Below are 27,142 nucleotides of genomic sequence, written 5' to 3'. Positions count from 1 at the left end.
CCACAGACAATGGCATCGAGAATGTCAATGTTTGCAGTGATGATGTAAGGCTTCCCTATCACCTAGTTCTTTGGATTTTTCTTGGAAACTGAAGCCTAAATCTAGCAAAATACCGAGACAAAAGACTTTCATGAAAATCGCGATAAATACGAGTTCCAACTTAAGAAAACGACCACCAGCTTTGCTGTTTTGACAGCTGTCACTGCGTGGAACTGGCATTACCTTTTTTTTGGTATAGATTTACAACAGCACATGTTCGTTGTTAGGGCTATCTAAAGGTGCCCAATTATATCCCAGTTTTCAGCATTAAAAATATAATAAGCGAAGGCCCATGGCCTAAGCTCTCGAGCATGTCTTTACTAGGCAAGAGCTAGCTCCTTTTACGACATCCTGAAAGAAACATTTTTATGAACTTTACAAAGCACTAACCCCACTTCATCCCTCCCTGATCCTAGCCAAAAACATACTTGTATCTCCAGACAATATTTTTATGTTTCTAGAAAAAACAGGTTTCTTAAACAAACTCTAACATAATAATTTTTGTTGCTTGCAGCTCTTTCATCAAATTATATATTCTCATTTTGTGCATGGCACACCATAGCTGTAGTTGCTTTTGCGCCATAAAATCCTACATACTAGCTACTTCATCCTCTTCCGTCTTGCACTTCCCCCAAACCTGTGGACCATTTCTTTATTTTCAACATTCATAATGCAAAGCTATTATCAACCTTGTGCTTAGCTAGAAAAGCTTTTTTTCGCTGTATTTTGACACTGTGGCTTCCGCTATATATACGTGCCTTCCACAAACTTTTAATCTCGTACCTTTAACAGTTATCATTTTAGTGATAATGAATGCGCTAAAGACACGGCATGCATGCAAAGTTTGTAGCTGTTCTCTCATCCAAGATGAAAAGAAAATGGCGATAATTAAAAAGGCACACAAGTATGCAATGTCTTCTGTGAAGATAAGGCAGGCTTCACTTTTATTTTGAAAATTGCATAATTGACTGCAAGGCTGCGTAGCTCTCACAGGATTTGGCAACAACTTTTGTTTCTGATGTATAAAAACAAGAACACAAGTATATATATATATAATATATATAGATGTACATATATATAATTATACTACAGTAGAAACCCATTATTTACAGGCAGTAATGCGGTGCATAAAAGAGACACCAGTGGAATAAAACCAAGGGTGCAGCTTATGCCCTTGTTGAAAAAACAGCTCACTCTTGCTCAATGTTGTGTAAACGAATGCCTTCAGTTAACACAATGTGCTGTTATTCATACAATGTTGAGAATATGTGGAATAAGTAATATCATTTGAGTTGTTTACAAAGTCATGCAAAATGTGCAGTGTACACTGTATGTATAAAAAACAAAGAAAATGAGTCAATGTCCACGGAACTCGCACACGCTTTTCACTTGCCTCCAAGCACATCATCGAGTATTCCAAAGTTTGAGTTGACAGGGTCGAAGTTCAGCAGATCCGAATCACTATTCTCGATGCTCTCCAGAAACTCAAGGTTAAAGTCTGCAATGCTTGATGTGAATGATGGTGAGAAGGTGCTTGTCTGCGATGCTGTGCTACGTGGAGGAATCTGCAACTGAGGGAGTGGTGGCAGTGTTGTCGTCATGGCTTGCTGTTGCTGCACACTCATCTGCGGTAGCTGGAATGGTGGTGGTCGAGGTGATGAACCTGGCTGCATTGTGCTGAAGACAACCCTGTTCTGCGCCTGTGATGTCTGTGGCTGGAAGCACACCCGTTGCTGAGACTGTGTTTGCTGCATTGCCTGGCCTTGGCCCATTGCACATTGCCATTCACGCTGTGAAGCAGCAAAGTCTGCTGGTAGTTGCGGCCTCATGGCAGCATTCGTGTACAAGGGTTTCTGGGTCACAGTGACAGAGGCTGCTGACAGTGGATGCCTGACAGGCCCCGAAATTTGTTGCGGAGATGAAGCTCTCACCGGCAGAGGCATTCTAGATGTGTTGAAGCCCAGTGAACCAGGATTTTGGAATGGGACAGAGCTCATGTTGGCGGGCTGCCTGGCTGCCATGCGTTGCACATATTGTTGGGGATGAGAAGGAAGCTGGCTGCTGGCTACAGACACGGCGGGCCGAGCCACACGCAGTGGTCCCTGTTGTGGCAGTCCTTGCAAGCCCATTGGATTTTGGACCCGAGCTGTGTATTGTTGCAGGTGGTGTTGTGCAACAATTGAGCTTTTGTTCTGGCTGTAATGGAGTCGGTGGATTTTAACGTCTGTTGGTGATGAAGATGGTGGCTGAGTAAGCTGGTTTGCTTCTATGAACTGCACCTGTGAGAAGCCCTGCTTATCCCTGTGCTGTTGCATTTGTGCTTGTTGCTGTTGTTGCGGTGCCTGGAAATGAGCTGCAGGCGCGATACTGCTCCGGTTCATGCCTCTCACATTCCCGCTTGAAAATGCTAGTGCATCTGCATATGATGGATTTGATGATATATTCAGTGGTGAGATGTCTTTTTTGTTCTTCATGTCTTGCTGCTGCTGCATTGCATTTGCCTGCATTTATGAAATGAAGAAAAAGATACAATGCTCTCAGTACACTTTCTTATGGAATGTTACTGGTAAAATAACGCAAATAAAAACTCACCTGAATAGTGCTGTGGTTAGATGGGCCGATCAACCTGCATGTTTGTGAAGCTATGGGAGATATTTGTTTTGGAAACTGCGATGGGCTCTTGACGAGGGGAGGTGATGGTGCACTGTTGGCATCATTGAACTGTGCCAAGCTTGCTTTAAAATTGTTCATGAAAACCGTCTTCTCATCAGTGCTGCTATTGGCATACTGCACTCCTTTAGGTGAACACTTCTGCTGTTCTTGCAGTTGCAATGGCATTTGAGAGAGAGCTTGGCATCTGGCTGCATCAAGAGGATTACTAGATACCACATAGGGACTTTGAGCACCATTAGGTTTGCCAAAAGCAACACCTGACAAGGAATTCGCAGCCCTCACTGCATTGTCAGCTCGAAAATTGGACTGAATCGTTGTCGTCAAGGCTTGGTTTCCAAAGCCCACATTGGGAAACATGCTTGACGTCTGCATCACCTTGGAAGAGTTAAGAGAGTTATCTGTAGTGCTAAAGATTGCATTGCGTGATGCTGCTAGCGAAACATCAAAACCGTCACCGGGGGAAAAGTTTGGTCGAGGTACACCCAGGCCAATTGAGTGCTTGTCATGACCTTGCTTGTGCTGCTGGTGCTGCTCTGCCATTTGTTTTAATGTCTGTGCTGCAGGGCTTGGTTCCGAAAGCTTGAAGTCCAGGCTGCCCATATTTGATGCTGAGAACTGGCCAGGACGTGCATTGCTTGAGGAGAAGCTCTGCTGAGGCAAACATGGAGCATTTGCAGCAAGGCTGTCCATTGCAGCTGAAGACCGTTGCTCATACGGTGGTGATACCAGCACCTGCTGCGATGCTTGACTTGTAGCTATGAATGACTCGCTGCCACTAAATACTGTGTGTTGCTGCCTGCTTTTCTTTTCATTTAAAGAAGTGTTGCTCATACCTTCAATTTTGACTGTTTCTTCAGTATTTTTTATGCCCTCCATACTATAGTTGAAATTGAAATCAGTCATCAAATCTGATGGATTTGTTATGTCATCAATGAGGTGCCGCAGAATCTCAGGGTTGTCTACCCAAACTTCAGAAGAATCTTCTGGCAGGCCCAGATTAGGAAATCCATCAAGAAACTTTTCTCCAGTATCTGCACTCTCATCTTGAGCTGCTGCAGCTGAAGTAGTGGCTTCCTGGGAACGTGCACAGTCATTGGTTTGACTACAATATCCAAGGCTATCACATTCTTGCTTCACATTACATAGCAGTGCAGATGGGTTGTGGCTGGTCCCTGCTGAAACTGGAGACTTGGGGGTAATGGAAGGTCCAACAGATTGCTGTTTGATGCATTCAAAGCCAGGAATCTGCATTTGTTGAGAGTCCAAGCTCATCTGCTTCTGTTGCTGAAGCACTTGTTTATCTGAAGTGGAGCTGCTCATCCGAGCCACCTTGGTAAGCCTGTGGTCCTTGTCATCGGACTGCCCTGTGTCAGTAGCTGGATCATGGGATGCTTCAATGTTCACAGCCGGCCTCTTGTTGGACTTCTGCAAGAATAACAGGCTCTTGAAAGCACTAGTTGCAGGCACTTAGTGAAACACAGATGAGAAAAAAAGAACGATTTCTCTTATTTGTGGTTTTACAAGGGCAACAAAGCCCCCATGAGTGAGATGAGCACTTGGCACTGCTGCCTAGATGTTTCAGTAGACTTTACGGTTGAAACAAAAAATGAGATTAGCATTAGTGCTTGCCAAACTGTGTTGAAATTTTGGCTGATGCATAGGTTCACAACCATGAGTTCCCTGAGTGAACATGCCTGACTTTTTGTGGTCACGCCAGCTTGAAAACTTGGACAGACTACGGCGACCCGATACGAAGGGCACGATCACTATCACCACCACCATGCAGCTACATCAGCCCAAACCGAGATCGCCCTAGGTGTAACGCCGTTCGAAAGTTAAAACAGATATTTGAAGTCTAAACTGCATTCTAAACGCGCACGGCAAGTGCTCACCTGGAGGAGGTTCTTGTGGGAATCCGCGGATGATGTAGCTGCCGATCCGGATGACTTGCTTTCGCTCTTTTTAGTTTTTTTCACCTTGGATTCCAAATAGCGCTGCTTCAGCAATAGTGTTTCCTGTCGCTGGTCCTCGTAGACAGCATTGGCGGCCTGCTCGAAACGCGGCAGTGTGGCGTTGTGGTGTCGGCGGTAAAGTTCGATTCGTCGCCGTAATCGGTCGACGACAGCCTGCCGCTTGGGCGGTAGCACGTCGCCCCTCATATTCGCTCCGCGCAGCCTAAGTACGTTCACACCAAGCTGTCGTCTTGGCACGGTGGCACCAACCGTGCCATCGTCTGCATGCGCCTCTGCTCGCGCTCCACAGGGAGAGCGGCCGTGAGTCATACACAGGATGTTCGCCACTGGTGAGGCCTGTGCAGCGCTCCCAAGAGTCCGAGATCAGAAACTCAGCCAGCGCCACAAACTATCGGAATCGTACAAACCACGGTTCCACTTTTTGCAACCCTCGACTCACTCCACAAGGGACAGCGCGTTTTACGAACGCTAGCCTCCCCCTGCTTGCGTTCCTCGCTACGGCGATCTTCGACCACAACGGTCCACATCACCCACAGAACTGTCGTGTACGAAGCTCGAGCTCATCCCGCGATCAGAGTTCGTTCAAGTCATTTCGCGTCGGCCCAGATCACAAAGGAACATCTCTGTTCTGACCTCCTCAGCACCTCCGCCAACGGGACGGCACGGCCATGTTTTGCTTTTGTTTTTGACTGCGCGCACACACACTTATACACACACACACACAAACACCGCCGCCTGGTAGCTTTGTCGCGCTGTCGAAACGCAGAAAACGCACTGCTGACTATCCGACTGATCTACACTTATCGTCCCGAAGATACTGCGCAAGGGCTTGCCTCTAAGGAACTTCGCGGAAATGGACCCTTTCGCGTTTCGCAAACAAGCTGGACCTCGGCTACAAAACTTGAAATCTGCCCGTCTGCCCGTCGAAACGAAAAGAAAACGAGAGCATGAAGCTTCGCCAAGCAACGTCTAGAGGGCAGGCAAGTAATAGGCGACCTCCGTGATCACAGTGCCATTATTTTTTTTTTTTCGCTTATAGTGGCGGCCATGACGCTGCGCAAAAGCATAACTTTCGAGATTTGTTACCCAGATAAAAACGTCAATGGATTGTAAAATTAATATGCAGCGAGCTAATCAGCAAACCATCAGCTTACACAAAAACTTTTTCATTCTTCGGGAGCTCCATGCACATTTAGGGCACTGTCTGTCAGTGTCTCAAACATGGAGGAAGGAAAACCATTTCGCATGACCTGCTGGGCTGAGGGAAAGGTTCAAAACCATAGAGTTTCATATTAATTATTTAGGAACTCTATGGTTCAAAACCAACCTTCGGGTCAACTTGGGTTACTGCCTTACTGGGTATGCTTCACTCTAGGTCCATTCGATCAGCGACTGGTTCGATTTGCCTTCACTGCTGGGAACTAAGCCATATGCTAAAAGCCATGTGAACCAGTTCACGAGAAGTTCAGGAATTGTACAGCTCGATTTCTTCGGTGCAGGCACAGTGCGACACTCGAAAACGCTCGAAAAGAAAGCAAGGTGCAGACGTGGTGCAGGCGTTTTTTCCGACTTGTGTGCACAGAGTGCGTAAGCTTGATAAGTCCTGAGGAGGGGCCCTGACGTCACTCTTTGTGAAGCCAATGAAGCTAATAAGTGAAGCCGGAAGTTGTCATCATATCGCCATCATATCGGGCCTGTTCTCCTCTCTTGTTTACATTTCTCGCGAAACCATGCCGCGCTGCGCGCAACCGGGCTGCTCGGACACGCGCGATCCGCAGAAATACTAAACAAAAGGATGTAATCGCGATGTCTCATTGCATTACCGCTGCCGAAGTCATGTTGAAATAAGTTCATACTGAACTTCGCAAATTGGGCCGTGAGGTCGTATCGGCTGCTTCTATCGGCTTTTATGAAAATAAACATGCCTTATAAGGTCAGCCAACTGAACTGTTTTCTCATCAACCGCAGGTACCAGCCGTTGCCCAGTTCTTGCAATGAGTGTTAAAAAAAAAAGAAAGGTCACCTTTATCGCTGCCTTCTACTTTCTTTTCTCTGCTTGGGCTTCCTGGGGCTCTCACACGGACTTGCGAGCTAAACGTCTGGAGATACGAAAAAAATGTACGCACTCTGACTGCACTGCAAGAACGCATGGAGACACGTACAGCACACAGACCAATTTGCGATCCATTTGGAGTTTATGAGCGCAAACACATATTCTTGCTGTGGCTTGACGTATCATCGTGCTTTATTGAGCCAACTTCGGGTGGTCGCGCATCACGTACTACGACAGCGCGCCGGCGAGGAGACAGAATGTCATTTCCGACTCTGCGTTTAGATTCATCGACTGCGGCCTGAGGTGTCTTAATTTCTTCCCACGGTAAGTGAAGCTTCACGGAACCAAAAGTTTTGCGATAGCCGGCGCACGGTGCACAACAGTACGCGCGTAGAACTGCTGGCCTACGTACGTGCGACTATGGAACAGCCGTTGTTCGCAGGCGTAAGTACGTTCTGTGGAGCCCTCACTCTTGCAGCGCATCCGCTAACCTTCATTTCCCTGCGCTTCTCGCGCTCACAGTAAGATACGCCTGCGGTAGGGAGGATGCATTCCTTAATTAAGCGAAAGCAGCCGCTTCTTTTTGCCGTCTTAATTCCCGGATGAAGCGTTGACTGGCCGGCGCATGGTGCCTAGGGCAGCAAAATGCACATATTCTGAGTAACCCTCTATTACCACGTGTATTACACCTTTGCGGGTGTGCATGAACCTCCTACGTGCTCCTGCTTAAAAGACTTCGTGCTGTCGCGAGTACTGCGAGAAACAAGCAACAGTTAAGCAACATGTGTTTTAATATGCACAAAAGCAAGTTGTTACTGTACACGAATGTTCTAAAACCAGGACTATGTATTCTTGGATAACGTGCATTCTACGTGCCGCTGCACAATGCGCTGTCAAAAGCAGGAATCACTGACCTACAAGGCGTTCATTGTACACATTCTGAAACGCATCGGTTTCGGCCTGCGATGGCACGTTAGCATGATTAGTTCGAAGAGGGCAAAATTTCCCGCGGATATTCCTTCCTTCGTTGCCATTGCCGCGGCGAGGTACATTGCGTACAGCGTTGCATGCGCGTTCATTTCACGAAGTCTAGTTCATTCTGTCCCACCCATGGCCACGAGACATCCGGGAGAGCACGGTGCAGATAACACAGCGCAACAAAACACGGAGACTGCCGACACGGCGCCTTCGCCACGGTACGAAACCTACGGAGCAACACAGAGCAACACGTGTGAGCGCACACAAAACATAACAAAGTCGCCATTGTGGCCCGAAAACATGGCCGCTTCAACAAAAAAAAAGAAAGAAAGAAAAAAAGAGAAAAACCTTGCTACGTCATTTCCTTCACACTTTTCTCCTAGCGCGTTTTTTGCTCAGTTTTTGCTCAGTTTTGCTCAGTTTTTCTTCCTCCATGATAAGTCCTGAACTGCTGGTATGATAGGCTCCTAAAGCATAAGGGCACAAGTACACCCACACAGCAGACGCACGTAAGCGGGGTTTTGTGCGCTGTGTCGTCTGCTGTGGCGCTGTTTCGCACCTGAGGCCCTAGGGTTCAGAGATAATGATAGTCATGTAAATAAATGTGCGGTGGAAATTAGCAAAAGGCGATTGGAGGATTGGTGGCTCAAAAGCAGAGAGGTGACATAAGGTTAAAAGGGTAGGAAGACGTATTTAAAGAAAATCGAGAATTTTAATAACACACAGCACAGATAAAAATAAAAGGCAAAATAAAAATCTGAGCATGGTGGCAACTGCCATCGCCCCGTTTCAAAGGCGACGCTCCTACCTTCCATCCATCCTTGTACGTACAGCATGACGTAGAGCTGCCAATTTTATCGACTAATACATTTTTTGAGTCCCTGGCAGCTATATTGCGACGTTAGCGCTTCAAAAAAGAAAGTGAGCGGTAATTATCGTGAATCAGCGCTGCACCTTTCCTGCACCTTTTGAAACGAACGGAGGGGATGATGGAAGGTAGGAGCGTCCCCTCTGAAACGGAGTGATGGCAGTTGCCACCATGCTCAGCTTTTTATTTTTGTTTAACTGTGTTGTAAATTATTGAAATTCGCCGTTTTCTTTAAATACGTCTTCCTACACTTCTCTGCTTTTGAGCCAGCAATCGGGATGGGTACCATCACCATGCCATCACATTTTAGGTGTTCTATCAATTGTTTCTACATATTTACCACACATAGTACATGTGTCTTCGTTATATTTCTTTTTATAGCTCCGCGTTCTAAGACATCCTGACCTAGCTTCAAATAGTAGGGCGCACGTAGGGCACTACCTCTTGAGTTATCATAAAACGCTTCCTTCCCGATATTTCTTTTCCATTGAATTTATCCAATTTTTACCTTCCGCGTTTTTAACCTGTCGTTTAATGTTCTGTCTTTCTCCGTCCTCGTACGTACGTGTCTGGCATACTTACTGGTTAGCTTCCTAGTTCTTTTCCGCCATTTTTAGTCAACGCTCATTCTGTATGTGTATTTAAATACCTTAGCTGCCCACCTGTTATCGTTCAATTTCCTCAGGCGTTTTTCGTATAGGGTTTTACTCTGAGCTTCCCGTACATCGAACAATGCTCAGCCCATGTCCCCCTGTACTGCTTCGTTTGTGGTTTTCCCGTGGGCACCTAGTGCTAATCTTCCGACAGCTCTCTGATTTACTACTAGTCTCGACTGAACTTCTGCCCTCAAGCACAGGACCACATTCCCGAAAGTAAGCCCCGGCACCATTACTCCCTTCCTTGGCACTGAGCCGTGCTCCCGCATGGGTTGCAGAAAATAGCGCTAGCCTTTTTCCTTCCCCTCAAGAACCACTTCTCCACTCCCTTCCAAATACCTCTCAGCACCTCACACCTGTTGTACCCCACAATGCCCTATGTCTCATTATCCCGGCATCTCCTCGCTCTTTTGCTATGAGAGTTTGTTCGTGCTTTTCCATGTACCTCCGTCCTTTGTTTACCCATACCCCGAGATATTTGTTTTCGACCACTCGGGGTATTTCATGGCCTTGTATTGTAAGCCCCTGATCAGTTGTATCGTTGAAAAACATCCCACCGGAATTAGCTGCACTAAATCTGAAACCTAGACCGTCTCCTTCGTCTCCACACAACGCCTCCTATAATATACAATGCCTGGAACGTGTGCCGCAAACGCGCTGCCCTGCCCTCGACTGTACTCTCCTCCTTTTGGTACGGTGGCGAGCGCCTCTTGCGGCCAGCCCTTGTAAACCATAGAGTTAGTAGAACAACTCTAGAGGAAAAGCTGGGCCGGAAAAGTGGGAACCTCTAGGGCGCCGCCCTGTTGCTACTGGTCAATGTGGCCAGCGCAATTACTATTGAAAGAGCTGAGAACAAGTACAGGTCACCTTATGCTTTGTCACCTAAAAACGCATACCTGATGGCTTTATGAAGGTGGTACGTTAATATTAAGTTTACAGAAAGCGATCGCTAAGTCCGTGACTTATGTAAATCACGATGTACGCATTCATGCAATAAAGGATGACGCGAATTTCGGTTTCGAATCTGTTTTTTGGATGCGTAGTAGATTCGTTTGACATGCGATCGCGCGTCGACATCGGACGCTATGACACACTCGTGCCTTATGTGCCACCGAAGCCCCGAAGTGGTCTGGCATATACCTTCACATGTAAGTAAACGAATTTATATCTCCTTGTTGAGAATATCACGCGAGTAGGCAGCTCTTGTGGTACATCACAATCGTTCGAGAAGCGTCACAGTAGAGCATTTTTCTGCATGCGGAGCGGTGTTTTTATTTGCAGGTTTCCCTTCAGTAGGAAATTGCTGGACAGGCGGACCAGCGCACCGGAATTGTACTGGCGAAGCCACAAGCAACTCAAAGAATCTGTTTAATTGTTGCACTTTGAACAATCATGCTTCTACAAAGGCCACAGCAGAAAAACAGCCTGATGACCGAGTATTTCTGTGCCACGAAGTAATCAAGAGGCGAGTGCCTAATGCGGACGAAATAGAGTGCATCGAGACTTAGAACGACAGAAAGCTGAGCTAGTTCGTAAGGATTCATTATGCAAAACAGAGGTGAGGCGTGCAGACAGGACACAAGAGTAGAGAAGTGGGCGGCGCGCGTGTTGTTTGCTTGTAAATACTCTACTCTTGTTTCCTGTATGCACGCCTCACCTCCGTTTTGCATAACGAGTGCATCAAGCCACATATTAATAGCTTAGGCGTTTTATTAACTGTGCAATATTTTCAACACTTCCTTGCATGCCATTTCATGTGGCATATCTTTTCTGGTCACAAATTTGTGCAGCGAATCTATTTGCATGATCGACTCCGGGCCTGTGGGACCGTTCACTTGCACTTGATGCTGAGTCTTTTACATGTACCCATAAACTGCAGATATGCACATCAGATCCCTGCAAGCACTTTCAAAATTCAATTATTTTCGACAACAGGCACATATGCAATACTGACATAATCCAGAATACCACTAAGCAGCTGGGACACATTTTTGTTGACCATACTCGCAGGTAAAATAAGTATACATCATGTGGACAGCTCCAGCTCATTTTCCTTAAGTCAGTGTGTACAAGGGTTATGCAAAAATAATTTTTTTCTCGCGCACCGATTATTTTGCTTTATAAGCAAGAGAACCCACCACGTTAGTGTAACGTATCTTGTGCATCACACTAATATGTGCTTTCATTTACCAAGTGAGATGAGTTACTTTTATGGATCATTCAGTCATATCACACTGCAAGCTGCATTCATCAATCTTCAATGGGATTTTGCAAATGTTTAATGAAACATGTTTCCCTTTTATGCAGATATGCAATGGCAAGCCCTTCCGTGTGTTCCAAAGGTAAAATTTAAGCTCTAAATTAAAGAAGACATTTCTAGTCAGAAACAAGCAAAAATAGTGAATGCAGAGTATCAGAAGCCCAAGGTACAGAAATTATGAGAAGTGTCGAATGATTTTAAGGAAAGAGTCGTATTTAAAAATGCAAGACCCTTTAGTGGAGGTCAAGCAAGTCAATATAGGTAGAATACTCTGCAAAATTATGCGAGTGAGGGGATGTCAAACAATGGGTCAGGAAATGCATTGTTTTTGTGCAAAACAAAAGCTGATTGCCATTACATAAGTCACTTTAGCATCATGATAAATTCAGAAATAAACCAAAAAACAAGACACGCAAAAATAAACAAAACATTTAATGATATTTCAGCAGAACTTTTTGTTGGGCTAGTTGGTGCATATTACTGAAGTAGTATTACGCCAAACAGACGACACAAGAAGAAGAGACACGGACATAAGCGCTCGTCCGTGTCTCTTCTTGTGTCGTCTGTTTGGCGCTATAGTACTTCAGCCATTTAATGATGCTCTCTCCATACTGGGATAAATAAAAACAAACACATCACATCTAATGTGGACATATCAGATGCCTTGTGAAACATAAAGGAACAATTCAGTTTCGAGCTATGGCACTTGCCGCATAGATGTGGGGGGGCCTTGCACCAATAGTGATAGTTACCACTGCATTTAGAAATTGAAAGCATTCGTGCAGACAAGGATGATTCTTTATATTTTTGGCTACCACTTCAAATGCCTCCACCAAGTGTTACAATGCTGCACGCAGCCATACTAAGGATCTCGCAACAACACCTACAGGTAAAAAGCAGAAGCAGTCAAAGTGCTGGTGTGTTCTGGACACTATGTTTGAAAACTTTTAGGCAAGAAGAGTGCAAGAAGCAGACATAACTGCATTTATTTCCATAATTCCCCATTTAAATGGCCTTTTCTTTTTGCTTAGACAATGCCTACGCCTAGCCACAGCAGCTCCCTCATACAGACTCCGCAAACCAAGAGGCCGTGGAGGCAAATGCAGGTAAGAGGCAATAAGCAATAGCACTGGTATCGACATTCATCTAATTTCTTTTTATTTCGTTTAGGCAGCCAGCACACCTCGAACAGCCATCTTGACTGCGGGTGTGTCACCCTAGTCGCCAAGGAAACATTTGAGGGAAAGTGACAGGCAATGTGAACAGCCACTCCTCCATGTAAACAATACTCTTTCTCTCGGATGACTCCTACGCCTCACCACGCCAGCACACTTGTGCACAAAGATGCCGCAGAGGCACGTGCAGGTCAGAGGCAAGAAGCAGTGGCACTGGTGTCGACATTTACCCAATTTCTTTTTCTTACACTGAGGCAGCCAGCACACCTCGAACAGCCACCTCGACTGCGGGTGTGTTAGTTGATCCCTGTTGTACATATGCTCATAATAAACTTCAGTAAACTTGAACTTCATAATAAACTTGAAGGCAAATGGTACATTGATGCATTGTATTTTCGAACATTTATTGTACACATACAATATATGTTATACTTTGCAGTGCTACAGAGCGTATTTTGAAGCTTCCCCCTATATTTTGCACCTTTAATTACGTATGTGTTGTGTGGCCCTCAATGCAGTTCATGTTGTAGCAGCTGCTTTGTCTGTGTATCGCACATTGGCTTAAGCTCGTGATATCCACATACTTCTCTCACATATACAAAATAAAGTTCTATGTAGTCCTTAGTGTTACAACAAAAAATGAAAGTAAACAATCCGATCGTGGAATTATGTTTATTACAGTGATTCCTACGACAGTTACTGACAAGTTTACAACTTGAACTGGTCAATCGGTCCATAGCCTCCTCTATTTTTCAAAAATAAAGGAGGCTATGATCCGTCATGGCAAGGAATTGTATGTATACATAAAAAAAGGGGTATGTGTGTGTTTGTAGTGGGGGTATAGGATTAGGGCGGTACGAAAAAATGTACCAACACCGTCCTCTAGACCCATTCCGTTAAGTTACCGTAACAAAACGTATTATGCATAAAGTTCATACAACCAACTCTGATATTACTACAGACGCCAGGCGACGCGAGCTACATTTGTCATGATGCATTCGCGACTGCACCGGATGCCCTCCACATTATTCTCGTTAATCGTGCTCACTGCGCCGAGGCAAAAGAAAGACCATGGGCGCAGGTGCCTTTAAAGTATCTCGACCTTGCGAGGCACGGCTGCGCGTGCCAGGGGAGCTGTCCGTGCGAACACTCCCTGGCACACACCTGCCTCGGCGGCCCCAACCTACGTACCGTTCTGCTTCGAGCTTTGATCCCCCCACTGTCCCTCGGGTGCCCTGGAGTTCCTGCGCCGCCTGCTCTACTACCATCTCAGGTGCTCTCCTGAGACTTCCGTTTGTCGGTTACATGTGCCCTACAGCTGGATCATTACTTATAATAATAAAAAACCCGATCTATCGTCACGACGATAGATCGCGAAAGCGGCTTTTGCAACATACCGCGCCCGTGCGAAGACAATTACGGAACGCCAACGAGGAATCTGACCACAGCTTCGAGCTCGTAACGTCGTCGAGTGACACTCCTGCAACAGGCGTGACCGCTGAAAACCGCATACCGCCAGAAGCTTGAACAGGATCATCCCTCGGTTGCATAACTGCCAGCTCTACGGCCAACATGGACCACACCCACACCATCCCGCAACATAGAATAAAGAACCGACTTATGAAGCCCAAACACACGGCTGCACGCACACATCACAACACTACAAGCGAGACGCCATGCTGCTACGCTGCTACTGTTGCCGGATTAAAACTGACTACTGTCACCAAGTCTAGCAAGCGTCTCAGGAGCTGGCAACCTCGGCGCGTAGCAACATGGCGGCGCTCTTGAGGTTCCCGATTTTAATGCATGGGCCCTACGGGTAGCTTGTCCTCTAGAGTCAGTATAGTAACTCTATGTTGTAAACACGCCGGTGGCACGGCTACCGGGAGCCAGCCGGGAGCGACGTCGGCAGCCAAGTGGCTGGCGCGTCGTGAGCTTTCGGCGGCGGCGGCAGTGGTTGCCATGGGGACCGGTACGGTGGCGCGCGCCGTCCTGCGGCGCATGGTCGCAAAACTCGGCAGAGAGCTCCCTATGGAAAAGAGAGCGACGTTCCAGGCATATAGCTATAGGAGGCGTTGCTCCACATTAATTAACCAAAGTTTGCAGATCTTCCTGGCTATCTGCTAACAGGACAATATCGTCCGCATACATTAAACCCGGCAGTTGTTGCTCAAAAACCTTTCCGCCTTATCTGTACGACAGATTGTACCCTAGATTGCTTCCTTGTAGCCTTCTTTCCATACTTATCATATTAAAGCATGAACAGCAACGGTGATATAGCAGACAACCTTGTTAATCCTTTGTGTACCTCGACAGTTGTCGTACTCTTTAATTCCTTCCCATGTTATTTCAACATTACTTTGTCGATATATTTCCTGTAGAAAATAAATTACATCATGACCGATACCTTCTTCTTTTATTATGTTCCACAGGAGTTCCCTGTTCACGTTGTCATATGCACCGCTTATGTCCAGGAACGGCGCGGTTCAGAGGGCGCCATTGCTGCACCGCTGAAAAAAACGAATGGGAGTGTGCGAACCTCGCAAACTGGTTCGGGTGATACAACTTGGGTCATTGGGTCTGTGCCGCCCTTCAGAGAACCTCTTTGACGCCAACTCGAGTTGACGACGCACACAACTTGAATTTCGGTGCTGTGCGGAATCGAACCCATCAATCTTGCCTGATTACCGTGCTGATTACACTGGCGCCGCGCGCGGACTTAGCGGCGGCGGCGCTATATTGCGCAGCGTGTTCAGTGGGAATATTTATCTAGGCACCCTGCCGCATATACGCCTAATATACGAGTTTTGGTGGTGGAAACGCGATGTGCCGCAATTTGTCCCTCCAGGTAGGTTCTTACCAGCAGAGGTGAAGCCAGGGTTTGCCCACCATTTGCCTCTCAAAAGAGCGCCTTGACAACTGCAGTCTGCTCACAGCTCAAGCACAAATTTTGCTGTGTTAACATAAATGAAAGGCTCACTGGGAAATAAAAGCTTGTCATTTCTGGCTAAAGTACTAACTTTGGCTGAGGGCTGATAATATATGATCAACCATAAAATTTGACAAGATACTCCGGCTTCATCCTAAAACCAGTGACATAGATTGATATACACGGATCTAGCTGTTCTGTAATATTTCTTTGTCCTCCTTGGTCGCTATATTTCTTCAATACTAATTGCATTAGCATTGACATTCATCGTGAGACTTCTCCCAACACTTCAGCTTCTATTGTCTAATCCAACTACAAGTTTTGTACATTTGACTTCAGCTCAAAATACAATCCATTCAAATCAAGTTTGGCAGATGTGACAGGCTTAATAGTACTGTGTATACTGTGTATATGTATATGTGTATATGTGGGCAGATGTGACAGGCCTAATAGTACTGTGTATATTTATGGAATAAAGAAAAACGGAACATTTAGAAGAGAGAGAGATAAAACTTTGTTATGTCCTTGATGGGGTTCAGGGGTGGCGGGGGTCGAGAGACATGAATCATGTGCTTCTGCTGTAGGTGGTGCAACCACTAACCAGCGAAAACACTTTGTCCGTGGGACATTTGAAACAGGTCCTGATGCCCATGCACTATTTCCGAGACAAATAGGAGACATGCCGGACGACCAGTTTCAGATATCCTACCACATGTCGCGAGGACGTCGCACATGGACCTGTTTCAGGCATCCTACTGCGGATGTCCCAATGTTATCCCATACGGACCTTTCTTGGCGTACGCATTAAAACTTGGCGTACAATTGAGACTTCTTTAGTTTCCTGGTAACAGAATGTTTTCCTGCATATTTAAATTACACTCCGAAGCTACCATGTCTGCAGCTTGTGTGTACATTGTACTTTACGAATTTTCTGATGCAACCTTGAAAATTGCAATTATTACAATAAGGGACTTGCACTTGGCCGAAGGCCTAGAAGAATGAGGAGTTCGCTGCCCTTCCGCACACGTGTGTACGCAACGCATCTAGCAGTTCTTGATACGTAGGCGCTCTGCCCGTTTCATATCTGTACACAGCGTGTGCTGCGACTGAAATATACATTATATAGCAAACAATGTGCAGAAGACAATGGCATATGGCTGTAAAATGTACACAGCACGTCCCCATTATGTCCCCTCGCAGACATGCAAGGGATGCTGCAGGATGAGTGCAGCCAAACAATCATGTGAAGGAAGTCTGACAGGCATATTCAACACACCCTAGGACATCCACGTTCCGGCAGTGAATGCCCATGGGATATCCATAGGATGTCATTTTGTCACTGGGAAGGCACACTATTATTGAAGAGAATGACGAAATTAGGTTGTGGGGAGGAGTATACAGCAAGAAGTTCTATGGTTCGGACCAAATGTTGATGTAGTGGACAATCATACGTCTTTATCCATTCCTTTCAACACCTTGGATGAATTAAAGTAGAAGGATGAAATGAATTGAGGACTTTTTTTTAATGCAGAGAAAATAGTAAGGCTCCCTCAAGGTGATCTTGAGAGCTCACATACAAACTTTGTACTCTCTAAAGAGCAATGTTGGACACCATCAGCTTTCCTATCTGAATTCATAAAAAAATATGCTTTCAGTCTATTGTTCACTGATCTTAATTAACATTGCTGTTTGAAAAATAAAAATAAAATAAAGGTCACATATTTAAAAGATAGTCTCTGTGGAATGCAGGATCTTTTAGAACATCTAAAGATAGAATTGCTATAAATAAAACAATTTGGAAATTGAACTGCCATAATACTTGACAAATTTAAGTAACAATTTTCTTGTAAAATTGTCATTTGTAAATTGTCATTGTTAGTTCACAGCTCCAACACATGGAGGGGGAAAATGTGACAATGCAAGGAAATCTTACTAGACACAACAGCGGTTGTGGACAAACAGGATAAATTTAAGTTCAAGGTACGGTATGGTACGTTGGTGCCACTACTAAAAAATAAACACCATGTACATTTGTCAAGTGGACAACTCTCGCAGGGTGTGCAGGTATGAGGCCGCAGTAAAGCACTGCAGCATCTCAGCAATGCTATGGAAGCGGGCACACATCAAATCAACACTTTGGTGCCCGCAGCATTAGCTTTGCAGCAATGGCGTTACTTGAACCCGCAGGTTCCATCCCAACCGTGGATGCCGCATTTCGACGAGGCCAAAATACAAAAGCCTGTGTACTTAGATTTAGGTGCACGTTCAAGAACCACAGGGATTCAAAATTAATGCTGAGTCCACCACTAGCAGTAGTTATCCGATGGCAATTAAGTCAATCAAGTATGACTCGTCTGCCATGATGCAATGTGCCATGCGAAGTAATGATGATGCTAACCTTCTCAGAGGTTAGAAATAAGTGTGCACGTCTACAAGAAACACATCTCGCTGTGCATTCTGTGTACTACGCAAACAGCAGTGGTGCACTCAAGGCAGTGTTTGACACAAACCCCCATCACTAGTATTGCACTCAACGCTTAAAAGGTTAAACATTAGTCATCAGCATCACCACTAATTATCGTCGATCAAAGGAAACAGCCCAGAAAGCTTCGCATATACGATTCCCATGGTGTATGGGATCTGTACGATTTTCAACTAGTATTTGTGTGAAACACCTCGACGCCAAAGGTCTGAGCATAGGCCCCTCGACTAGAAAGACACTTCAGGCATCGCTGTGAGCATTTATTGCAAGTGACTGAAGTGCAGCCGGTCTTGCTGCATTTGCTATTGCCCTTTGCTGTAGTGCCATTTGGGCACTGCAGTTAAATTTCTTCATTGCCTCAGCCTTCCCGGTAAATATCATGGCATTTCCTACTGGTTGACCAGGAGCAGTCACCGAAATCCTGGAGCGAGCACTCAGCTTTCATCAATCGATCTGCCAGGGGAGAGCAGAAACGCTCCACGGGGGATCATACGAGACGTTGTTACAGGTCACAAATTGGCTCCAGAAATACTGTACAACTTGCACTCTGTTTTCATGACAACACGTCCTCCATGGCAGACAAAGTAGCCATCCCATAGCTGCCGCAATGTTCTGTACAGATTATACATGAATACGGAAGTGACGTAACCTCCTTGTCACATTTCCGTCCAAATCAGAGTTGGCAGTGGAGCAAGTTAAAGAGATCTGGCACAGAACAACTTCTGAAAGTGGCCTTGTGCATGCATCCCATAAAACCAAAGTAAGAAGGATTGCCTTGATTTTGAACAAAAAAAAAGCTTTATTCTTCAGAAAAAGAAATAGAGTAACCGCAAAGTATGTATATGACACATATATACATACATACACATACACCACTACTATATTACAGGGAATTGAACCCACTTCATACCACCTGCAAACAGAGAACATTTTGGAGAAAAAAAAACACGAAATGAATCAACTTCCAAAACAGTCACGTCAACAGATGTGTAGCTAATGCAGGACAATACCTAGATGAAAATTTCTGTTTACAGCTCGGTTAAACATACATGCGCTCACCAGATCACAGTACTACCAATGTATTTACACAGAAAAACTGGTTACAGTCGTAATGCAGACATCTATATTTCAAAAGCATGTGTGGGTAGTGCCATGTTTTCTTTTTTCTTCCAGTGTTAACATGCTGGCACTTTGTGTTTTCAGCACTGTCGCAGCAGCACCCATGGCAGCAGAGAAACAACAGGAGGGCGCATGCTTGTTTAGTAGGACATAAGTAGAGGCTCGGTCCAACAATGCTAGCGCACAACAACTTACTAAAACCTCACATTTGCAATCTAGTGGCAGTCGATATTGAAAGAATCCTACACATGTGAACAGGTATGGATGCCCCCATGTCGGCCACGTATACATAGAGTGCAACCTGCATTTTATAACCTTCACTCGAAAACTCATCTGGGCATAAAGGCAGTGGGTCCCCAGTGGGCCGCCTGTAGAGAGCTTGCAGATAAAACATGTCTAACGCCATTTCTGATTGCTGCACTCAGCCAAGTGCACTTCTGCAAATCCATCAGTTAAAAGACAGCCTGCAACTTGCTCAAGCACACTGCACGATAAGTGGCAGGAAAGAGTGCACTATATTCCCTTTGAGGACATTTTTCCAGATAGCATTTGTAAATGTGCACCATCCATTTCATTTTAGTGAATTTGTGTTGCTACACACACATCTTACATGCCCTTAAATTTACTAACTGCCTTTTCCTGCTGTAAGCTAACATCTGGTTGAGTGCTTTTGGCTGGAAGTTTGAAGTTGCAGGCTGGCTGCAGAATGCTGCATTGCCTAACCATGCCACAGTTTCTCCCCCTAACACTGACCAGCACATGTTGCTTCAGCTATTACATCTAGTGAATGCCGACGGCTCACGGCATGACAGTTGGCAATTTTTTGTTGCAGCCAGCTTTAAAAGATTGTTCTGTAAAGCAGCACAATTAAAAAGATTGAACAGGTAACAGGGTGAGCCAACTACATGTAGTATCACCATTTGTTAACAAGTAAAACAAATGGGGGAGGGGGGAGGAGGCATCAAATGGATCCACAGGGCATAATTGGGCTAGCTCTCTTTGGAATGTCTGCAACCCGACAGCCAGACGCAGTAGATGGTTGCCAAATTAAAACTGGCAGCGCAAAGTTCCCACACATTGGAGCAACAGACAATGACTGGCCAGCGATCCACAAGTGAGCTCTGCACATCCATTTGCTCAACGTCTAGTAGGTGCAAGCAGAGAGGTGTAGGAGAAAGAAAAAGGCGCTCTCAGAATGCAGATACGACACCAGCAAGCACAGCAACTGTGACACGAGCGAGAAAACGAATACGTGCATGCAGGAAGCATTCAAATCAGAAATGGTGCCTGTAAAGGACTTAATGAAACGAAACAAAAGTTTCGTAAACTTAAATAAATACACCGACACGCGCACGCCACCTGCAGTGAAACATTACAGGGCAATGTGCAAAAAACAGATGGTGGACAAGGCTCTGCCATACATGCTCGGACAGTGGGATTCAGGGCTGCAAGAACTGTCACACTGGAGGGAGGGAAATAAAGACGGTCTACACCTCTTTTCTTGCTTAGCCAAGTGGAGCTCTAGGGACTGGGTGTGGTACCATTTTAAGACATGCGACATCGGGCACGATGCTGGCACTGGAGGGGAGCGAGGCTTGATGGCAGGCAGGGATGGGAGGGGCGATGGTGTTGGTTTGTAGAGGGGGTGTGGGCGGGGGCTGGCATCGCGAAGTAGTGCTCAACCGCGGGAGTACATGATCAGAGCCACGATGAGACCGTACAACCCGAGCACTTCGGCGAAAATGAGGATCAGAATCATGCCCACGAACAGCCGGGGCTGCTGCGCCGTACCACGAACGCCGGCATCCCCAACGATGCCAATAGCAAAGCCGGCCGCCAATCCGCTCAGCCCTACACTCAGTCCAGCTCCCAGGTGCAGGAACGCACTGCGACGCAAGAAAGGGAGGCGTTAACAGGTTGAGGAACAGCACACATTCACTTGCAGCACTATAAAAGGTTGCGATTGGCAACATTTCCACATTCAGATTTATGTATTTCTAATGCTTTGGATACACGATCAATATGACCAACAAACACTGCCTTTGACGGGAGCCACAACCTCCCTTGAACTACTGTCAACAGCAGTAACAAGCCTATAGATGCATCATAAACGTAATGATAGCACATAAGCATCAAAAGATACAAGGAAAACATTTCAACATATGAAACAAGCTCAGTCGGCATGAGTTCAAAAACGAGGGGCTAACTTGCTCAGCATTACTGCTCACCGAAGCTGGCACCCACAATTCAACCTCTGTGCAAGCACGTAGCAGTAATGCACAGCTTTGATGGTCAGTGAAGTGTACCACTACTTTATCACAGCCTATACAGGTGCATTTGGCCTCGCATGCTGCATAGCACTGCTGCCTTTTGAGTGCTGTGTGACACTGACGTTTCTTTACAGCCCTACATATGATAAAGACAGTACTCCAATAACAAGAGGCTGCAATGTTAGAAATCTGTCTGTGCAAATAGTGGAGGAACTTTTCCACAGGCTGCGATGTTAGCAACTTCCCGAAAAGCACACATAGTCCAAGAGCAGGCCTTTCATGCAACTTGCACTCAGTTACAATGCAGTCGAACCTCATCGTAACAAAGTTGCATCCAACACAATTGGTACTCTCGTTACGTCTGATATTCACAATAATCATTTGTTACACACCGATATCAGCTAGGAAATATTTAGATTCACTTTGTTATAAGAAGAGTAAGGGCTCATTTATACCAGCAACTTGAGGAGGTCATGCGACGGGACCGCCACCGCACTGATATGTCTCTTGATTGATGCTGTGCACATCTGCTCGCATTGTCGCGTAAAATAAGCATCAGCGTATACAAGACATCCTGGTTCTGCACACGCGATTCAGATGATTCACATTTTTATTTTTTACAAAAACGATTGGCATGGGTTTAAGTGATGCGACTCTGCGGCATCACTAAAGGCATTCAATAAGACATCCCCTGTATGAAAAGCCTAGATATCCGTAAAAGGATGGATAGGCACACTAGTTGGTAATGAATTATAATAAAGACTGGCGCGTGTGGTGTCCTGTGTTTTTTTAGTTGATAATGAATTATAGTAAAGACTGGTGCGTGTGGTGTCCTGTGTTTTTAGCGCTCTAGGTTTTTATTAGATATCCGAGTTGCTGAGCTCGTTAATACAAATTTTAACAAATCATTTCCATTTGTTACGACTTTTGGGGCAATTAATGCTTCATGGTGGCTTTCAGGTAGGTAAAGGGCAGAATCACAGTATTTGACCCATATGAAGCTCAGTTAATTGTCATCATGTGGTCATATATGCTCCATAGAATTCAGTTCTATCACGAACATCGAGAACCATAAAATTGAGGATAACAGATTAAGTGCCTTGTGCTAGGAAAACTTGGTTATTTGCATTTTGTTGAATCCTGCTGTATATGAAACTTTTGAATTTGAAGGTAAACAGAATTTAAGCTGTCATCTATTACGAAAATATATTAGAGCTATAAAAGCCCACCACACCCTGCTTGTAAAATTACTGTTTATTCGTCACTTTCATATACATTAAGCAAACAAAAGGTCTAGGTAAGAGATTCACTTGCTGTTAGCTTATATTAGAGTAACCCAAAATTCCTACATTATTTCAAATCTGTTGGACAGTTTTAGTGAGAATTTCAGGGAATTTTATCTGATATCAGTGTCACACTTTCGAAAATTTTGACAACCCTGGACTATAATTATGTGTGATGATAATCATGCCTGTCAATGAGATAAATAACTCACTGCTGCATTTTTCAGCCTTTTAACGCAATGATAATCCACAAATCTGACACACACACACACACTAATTGCAATGAGAAAGAAGAGCACAAGAACAAGGCCAGCCAGATCGTCTCTACCATGCCTGCTGTGCAACCAGTGGGCCAGCCGGATTGCCGGTGCTTAGCACGAGTGTGAGCCGTTCAGGCAACCAGCTATTCCTGCTCTGCATCACCTGCCTTCTCAGCTACGAACAGACATTACCCTCGGAACTGTTCAGTACACCCATTACAATTGGTGGAGGTGCGGGGTATTCAAGAACATCTACACCCTGGAACTCCAGTCTCGGACTCTGCCTCCCGTCATGCCTGACTATCCCCAGCTGACGTCGGCGCCACCCCCCCATTGCCTGCTCTGGCGCTGTCCCGCAATGCGATCGAGCGGTTTTCAGCGGTACGGATGAACAGGACGTCAATCACTGGTTGTCTACGTACAAACAGGTGAGCTTGCACAATCGATGGGATGATACCGCCAAGTTAAATGCCGTCACATTTTACTTTGCGGGAGTGGCTCACATGTGGTTTAAAAATCACGAAGCTGACTTTCAGTCCAGGTCCGCATTCAAGACTAGTTGTAATGGGTGTACTGAACAGTTCCAAGGGTAACGTCTGTTCGTAACTGAAAAGGCAGGTGACGCAGAGCAGGAACAGCTGGTTGCCCAAACGGCTCACACTCGGGCTAAGCACTGGCGATCCGGCTGGCCTTGTTCTTGTGCTCGTCTTCATTATAATTAATATACATAAAGAGGGGGCAGCTTGCGTATTATACTCGCAATTTATGCTGAACTAAATACCCATGCCACATGGGCACAGAAAATGGTACTTAGTAAAGGCCTTCAGTTCCTGAATGAAATTTCTTTCAGCGAAGCTGTCACACATCCAAATTTAATGACATTTGACCCGATGGCATTGTGGCACAGGTATTATACCGGTACCACACAGACAGAGAAAATGGCATGAAATTTCTAATGCCTTAAGATTTAATGTCATTTGCATGGTGCCACACAGGCAAGTCAAATGACATTTGCCTTAATGCCGTCCGTCACCGAAGGCATTCGCCAGAACTCATTCGACTGAGAACTGCATACTCTTGGTGCCATAGCTTGCTCAGTGTAGTTCACTTAAATTATTTGAAATGACATCCTATTTAGCTGGAAACAAGTTTTTCAGGTGTTTAAGCTATACAGAAAACAAAGCGCATGATGGTTTATATAATGAAAAGAAAAAAGAAACAGAAGATGCTACTACAAAAGGAGTAGTGTTAAATGTTGGCAACAAGCATACAAGGAGGATTTCATCGTCATGGTGCTTTGTCGGTTGCAACATTGTAAAAGACAGCGGCAAAGTAAAGCAAGCGGCACCATTGTATGCTTATTTCTACATGTCACTAGCCTTGAAGGCAGGTTAAACTTGCCAATGCATGTTTATCTTTTTGTTATTACCCTAAAATTACTTCGGAAGAAGCTGTTATTGGCATTATGGGTCGAATGTTGTCAAATTTGGATGTGTGGCTGCTCCTACTAAAGGAATGTAATTAAGGAAATTATGGCCTTAACTATTGAATACCATTTTCTGTGCTTGTGTGGCACAGGTATAAATCCAATTTGGCGTTAATGAATATAGCCTCAAAGACACTCACGAAAATAATTTGTAGTCTGGCTTGATGGTACTGGAGATAAGCACAGCAACGACGAGGCCGTAGATAGCAATTATACCCGCCATGACCACTGGAATGATGGATTTCATGATGAGCTCTGGCCGCATCACAGACATGGCTGCAATGCCTGTGCCAGACTTGGCTGTACCATAGGCAGCTCCCAGTGCTGAAAAGAAAGTAAATCCATCATTTAGAGAAAAACCGCCGGCCTTACACGAAAATATCTGTACATCAGCGTAAAAGAGGCGAGGAGCGTGTGCATGACTTTGCGTTTACACTTTACACGACCTTATTATTGCGCGTTTTTAACAGCAGGTACAATGCAGTAGGAGTTATAGCATTATATACGCAGAAGAATCTTGTAGAGTTATCGAAGTACCGCGACATAAGACCAGGACACCCGCCACGTAGGAAAATAACATTCAACTTCAGAAGTTAACCCATTGCGAATGAACAAGAGCACAATAAATTACAGTGGCGGTTGGCTCAGGGCAGATAAGTGCTTTGCCCGATATTATAAAAACCCTTTATAGCTCGTTTTGCGCCACGCTACGAATGAGCGAACAGAAGCGGTTGATTGCTTTGGCCAATTCACTTTCCGAAGGCCGCGCAGCAGGTGAACGCCGCCGGAGCCGGCATCTCACGTGACTGAATGAACTCGGTTTGCGCGAGGTACAGCGCAGCCAGCCTATTTCCAGGCCGTTTCCGACACAGCTGCGTGTTACCTCGTGCAGAGCAGGCCAAAATGGGCATTCTGCCTGGTTTTTGCCAACAGGAAACGCTGCCGAGGCGTGGAGAATCGAAATCCCAGCCCGAATCGCCTTCGCGGCGTCGAGCGCGTGACTTTTGGAGGTAACGCCCCCCTTTCGCGCCGTTAAAAGCTATCAGAAACGCCACGAATGGAGAGCAGTTCTACAGCCCACATCAAATTTTTTTTTCCGCCCCATAAGCTGGCCTGCGATGCCGCTACTAAGCAGCAGTTACAAAATTTTACGGCGGCCCGTTATCAGCCTGCCATGAACTCTCGGCATGCGCAGTCACGAGACCAAGCCGGGCACGGCACCGCTCTTGCAGTAGCAGGCGAAAATGGTGGAAAAATCGGATCAGCTCAATCGAAATTTAGGCTCTTCGATACGCCCTTGAAATCCCCGAATATAGCCGAAACACGGGGGCACTCTACAATGCCCCTCCCTTTTGACGATTAGTCAGTGCTGGAGTCATTGAGCCCAGCGCCGCTATAACAAGCTCATATGCCGGTGGTGTGCAGGCAGAGGACCCATCTACATGCGATCTCAGCAACTTGCGCGGAACAAGGCGAACGTATGCAAGGTGCGTGGCCGTGATGCGAACGAATACCGCAAAAGGCATTAAACTTTGGCCATATTTGTCGTACGCTAAATCAGCAGTATAAAAAGAAGCGTCCAAATCTACGGTGAAAATTTATTCTCGGTCCACCGAGATGCCGCGGAGACGCAAATACACGTTAGGTGTGGCAGTAGCTACACCTTAACCTCGAGCGAGAGCCGAGGACACTGAAGCTCCGATTATGTGGCCCCGGCCGGCTTAAAAATCCCCTACTCCAATGACTTAGGCCTAGGGGCACTGGCCGATCGTACAAATCGACTGCACCAGCAGCGAAAGCAGCAAGGAAGGAGGTTGTACTTTACCGCTAAACGCCATAGCTGCAACGGCTCCCATGACGCCGAAGAAGGGAGTGTACAGAGGTTCCTTGTCGGCCATTGCTGCTTCCCTGGGAAATTTTTGGGCGAGAGCTTGCTAGCGGCACCAATCTTGATCGTACACCACCTAATGCCAGCTGCAAGCTTACGTCTCGCCGAATAATGGCCGATAGCTCTTCTTTTTATCACGTGACAGAAATTTTGCGCCGGAACCGGAAACAAGGCATATCTCGATGCCATGATTGGTGGCAATGTACGCAATGCGTTGACGTCACTCTTGACGTCAATTGATGGTTGTCGCACTTGGACTGCCAAAAACAATGACATCAAAAACAGAACCGAAATCTAGGGCACAAGTATGGCAATTTAGGCGAATAGGTTGTTTCCAAAACTTTACTGACTTCTATAACGTGTGTTCGGCTCATGAAATTGCTTTCGCTGCATTCAACCGGCAAAAGTATAGCCTTAAATATCCACTTTTTAAACCCAGAAGCGGTTACTCTATGGGTCGTCGATTTGGAACACACTGTTGGTACATCTTGATTTTGTATGCGTTACAACATTTTGATTCCTAATCATTCAATATAACACTTAGCACTGTTACTTGCGGAGTATGTCGAGAAAATACTGCGAGTTTGCCTTCGTCTGCGCCCATGTATGTGCCCCTCTACCCCCGAGCGATTATTAATAGTGGATCTCGAAGGCCGTGCTTTGCCGCTCTGCAGACGCCAACAATGACATAGTAGCTCTGTTAAAAATATCACTTGCTGCGAGGGGTGCAGACGAAGGCAAATTCACAGT

At 45.7% G+C, this 27,142-nt stretch overlaps 2 protein-coding genes and 1 long non-coding RNA gene across 4 annotated transcripts; 1 reads left to right on the top strand and 2 right to left on the bottom strand.

The window, feature by feature from the left end:
• Positions 1 to 955: 955 nt before the first annotated feature.
• LOC139057217 (mastermind-like protein 3) lies at positions 956 to 5,624 on the bottom strand. Its single transcript, XM_070535061.1, has 3 exons — positions 4,605 to 5,624; positions 2,632 to 4,137; positions 956 to 2,540 (listed from the first exon to the last, which is right to left on the bottom strand). Exons 1-3 carry the CDS (start codon positions 4,992 to 4,994, stop codon positions 1,425 to 1,427), a joined length of 3,012 nt encoding a protein of 1,003 aa, XP_070391162.1. The 5' UTR covers positions 4,995 to 5,624; the 3' UTR covers positions 956 to 1,424.
• A 4,788-nt stretch (positions 5,625 to 10,412) lies between these two features.
• On the top strand, positions 10,413 to 13,052 carry LOC139057805 (uncharacterized). 2 transcript variants are annotated; one of them, XR_011513006.1, is made up of 3 exons: positions 10,413 to 11,582; positions 12,532 to 12,606; positions 12,671 to 13,052. It is a non-coding gene; the product is annotated as an uncharacterized lncRNA (long non-coding RNA). The 2 variants fall into 2 exon arrangements; XR_011513005.1 differs by lacking the exon at positions 10,413 to 11,582 and having other exon boundaries at positions 12,118 to 12,606.
• A 5,813-nt stretch (positions 13,053 to 18,865) lies between these two features.
• On the bottom strand, positions 18,866 to 26,520 carry LOC139057216 (V-type proton ATPase 16 kDa proteolipid subunit c-like). The gene is made up of 3 exons (XM_070535060.1): positions 26,330 to 26,520; positions 24,645 to 24,828; positions 18,866 to 21,091 (listed from the first exon to the last, which is right to left on the bottom strand). Exons 1-3 carry the CDS (start codon positions 26,400 to 26,402, stop codon positions 20,884 to 20,886), a joined length of 465 nt encoding a protein of 154 aa, XP_070391161.1. The 5' UTR covers positions 26,403 to 26,520; the 3' UTR covers positions 18,866 to 20,883.
• Positions 26,521 to 27,142: the final 622 nt, after the last annotated feature.

Source organism: Dermacentor albipictus, chromosome 3 (assembly GCF_038994185.2).
Source record: "Dermacentor albipictus isolate Rhodes 1998 colony chromosome 3, USDA_Dalb.pri_finalv2, whole genome shotgun sequence".
NCBI classification, from domain to species: domain Eukaryota; kingdom Metazoa; phylum Arthropoda; class Arachnida; order Ixodida; family Ixodidae; genus Dermacentor; species Dermacentor albipictus.
This window is presented reverse-complemented; position numbering and strand designations above follow the sequence as displayed.

What these genes read in the sequence shown, in the direction of transcription:
- LOC139057217 (XM_070535061.1), bottom strand. Translation starts at nt 4,994, where the DNA reads ATGACTCACGGCCGCTCTCCCTGTGGAGCGCGAGCAGAGGCGCATGCA. An exon ending in CCCACAAGAACCTCCTCCAG is followed by an intron (nt 4,138 to 4,604) that starts GTGAGCACTTGC and finishes TTATTCTTGCAG; the next exon opens with AAGTCCAACAAGAGGCCGGC. An exon ending in CTAACCACAGCACTATTCAG is followed by an intron (nt 2,541 to 2,631) that starts GTGAGTTTTTAT and finishes TCATAAATGCAG; the next exon opens with GCAAATGCAATGCAGCAGCA.
- LOC139057216 (XM_070535060.1), bottom strand. Translation starts at nt 26,402, where the DNA reads ATGGCCGACAAGGAACCTCTGTACACTCCCTTCTTCGGCGTCATGGGA. An exon ending in TGCAGCTATGGCGTTTAGCG is followed by an intron (nt 24,829 to 26,329) that starts GTAAAGTACAAC and finishes CTTTCTTTTCAG; the next exon opens with CACTGGGAGCTGCCTATGGT. An exon ending in CCAGACTACAAATTATTTTC is followed by an intron (nt 21,092 to 24,644) that starts GTGAGTGTCTTT and finishes CTTGCGTCGCAG; the next exon opens with TGCGTTCCTGCACCTGGGAG.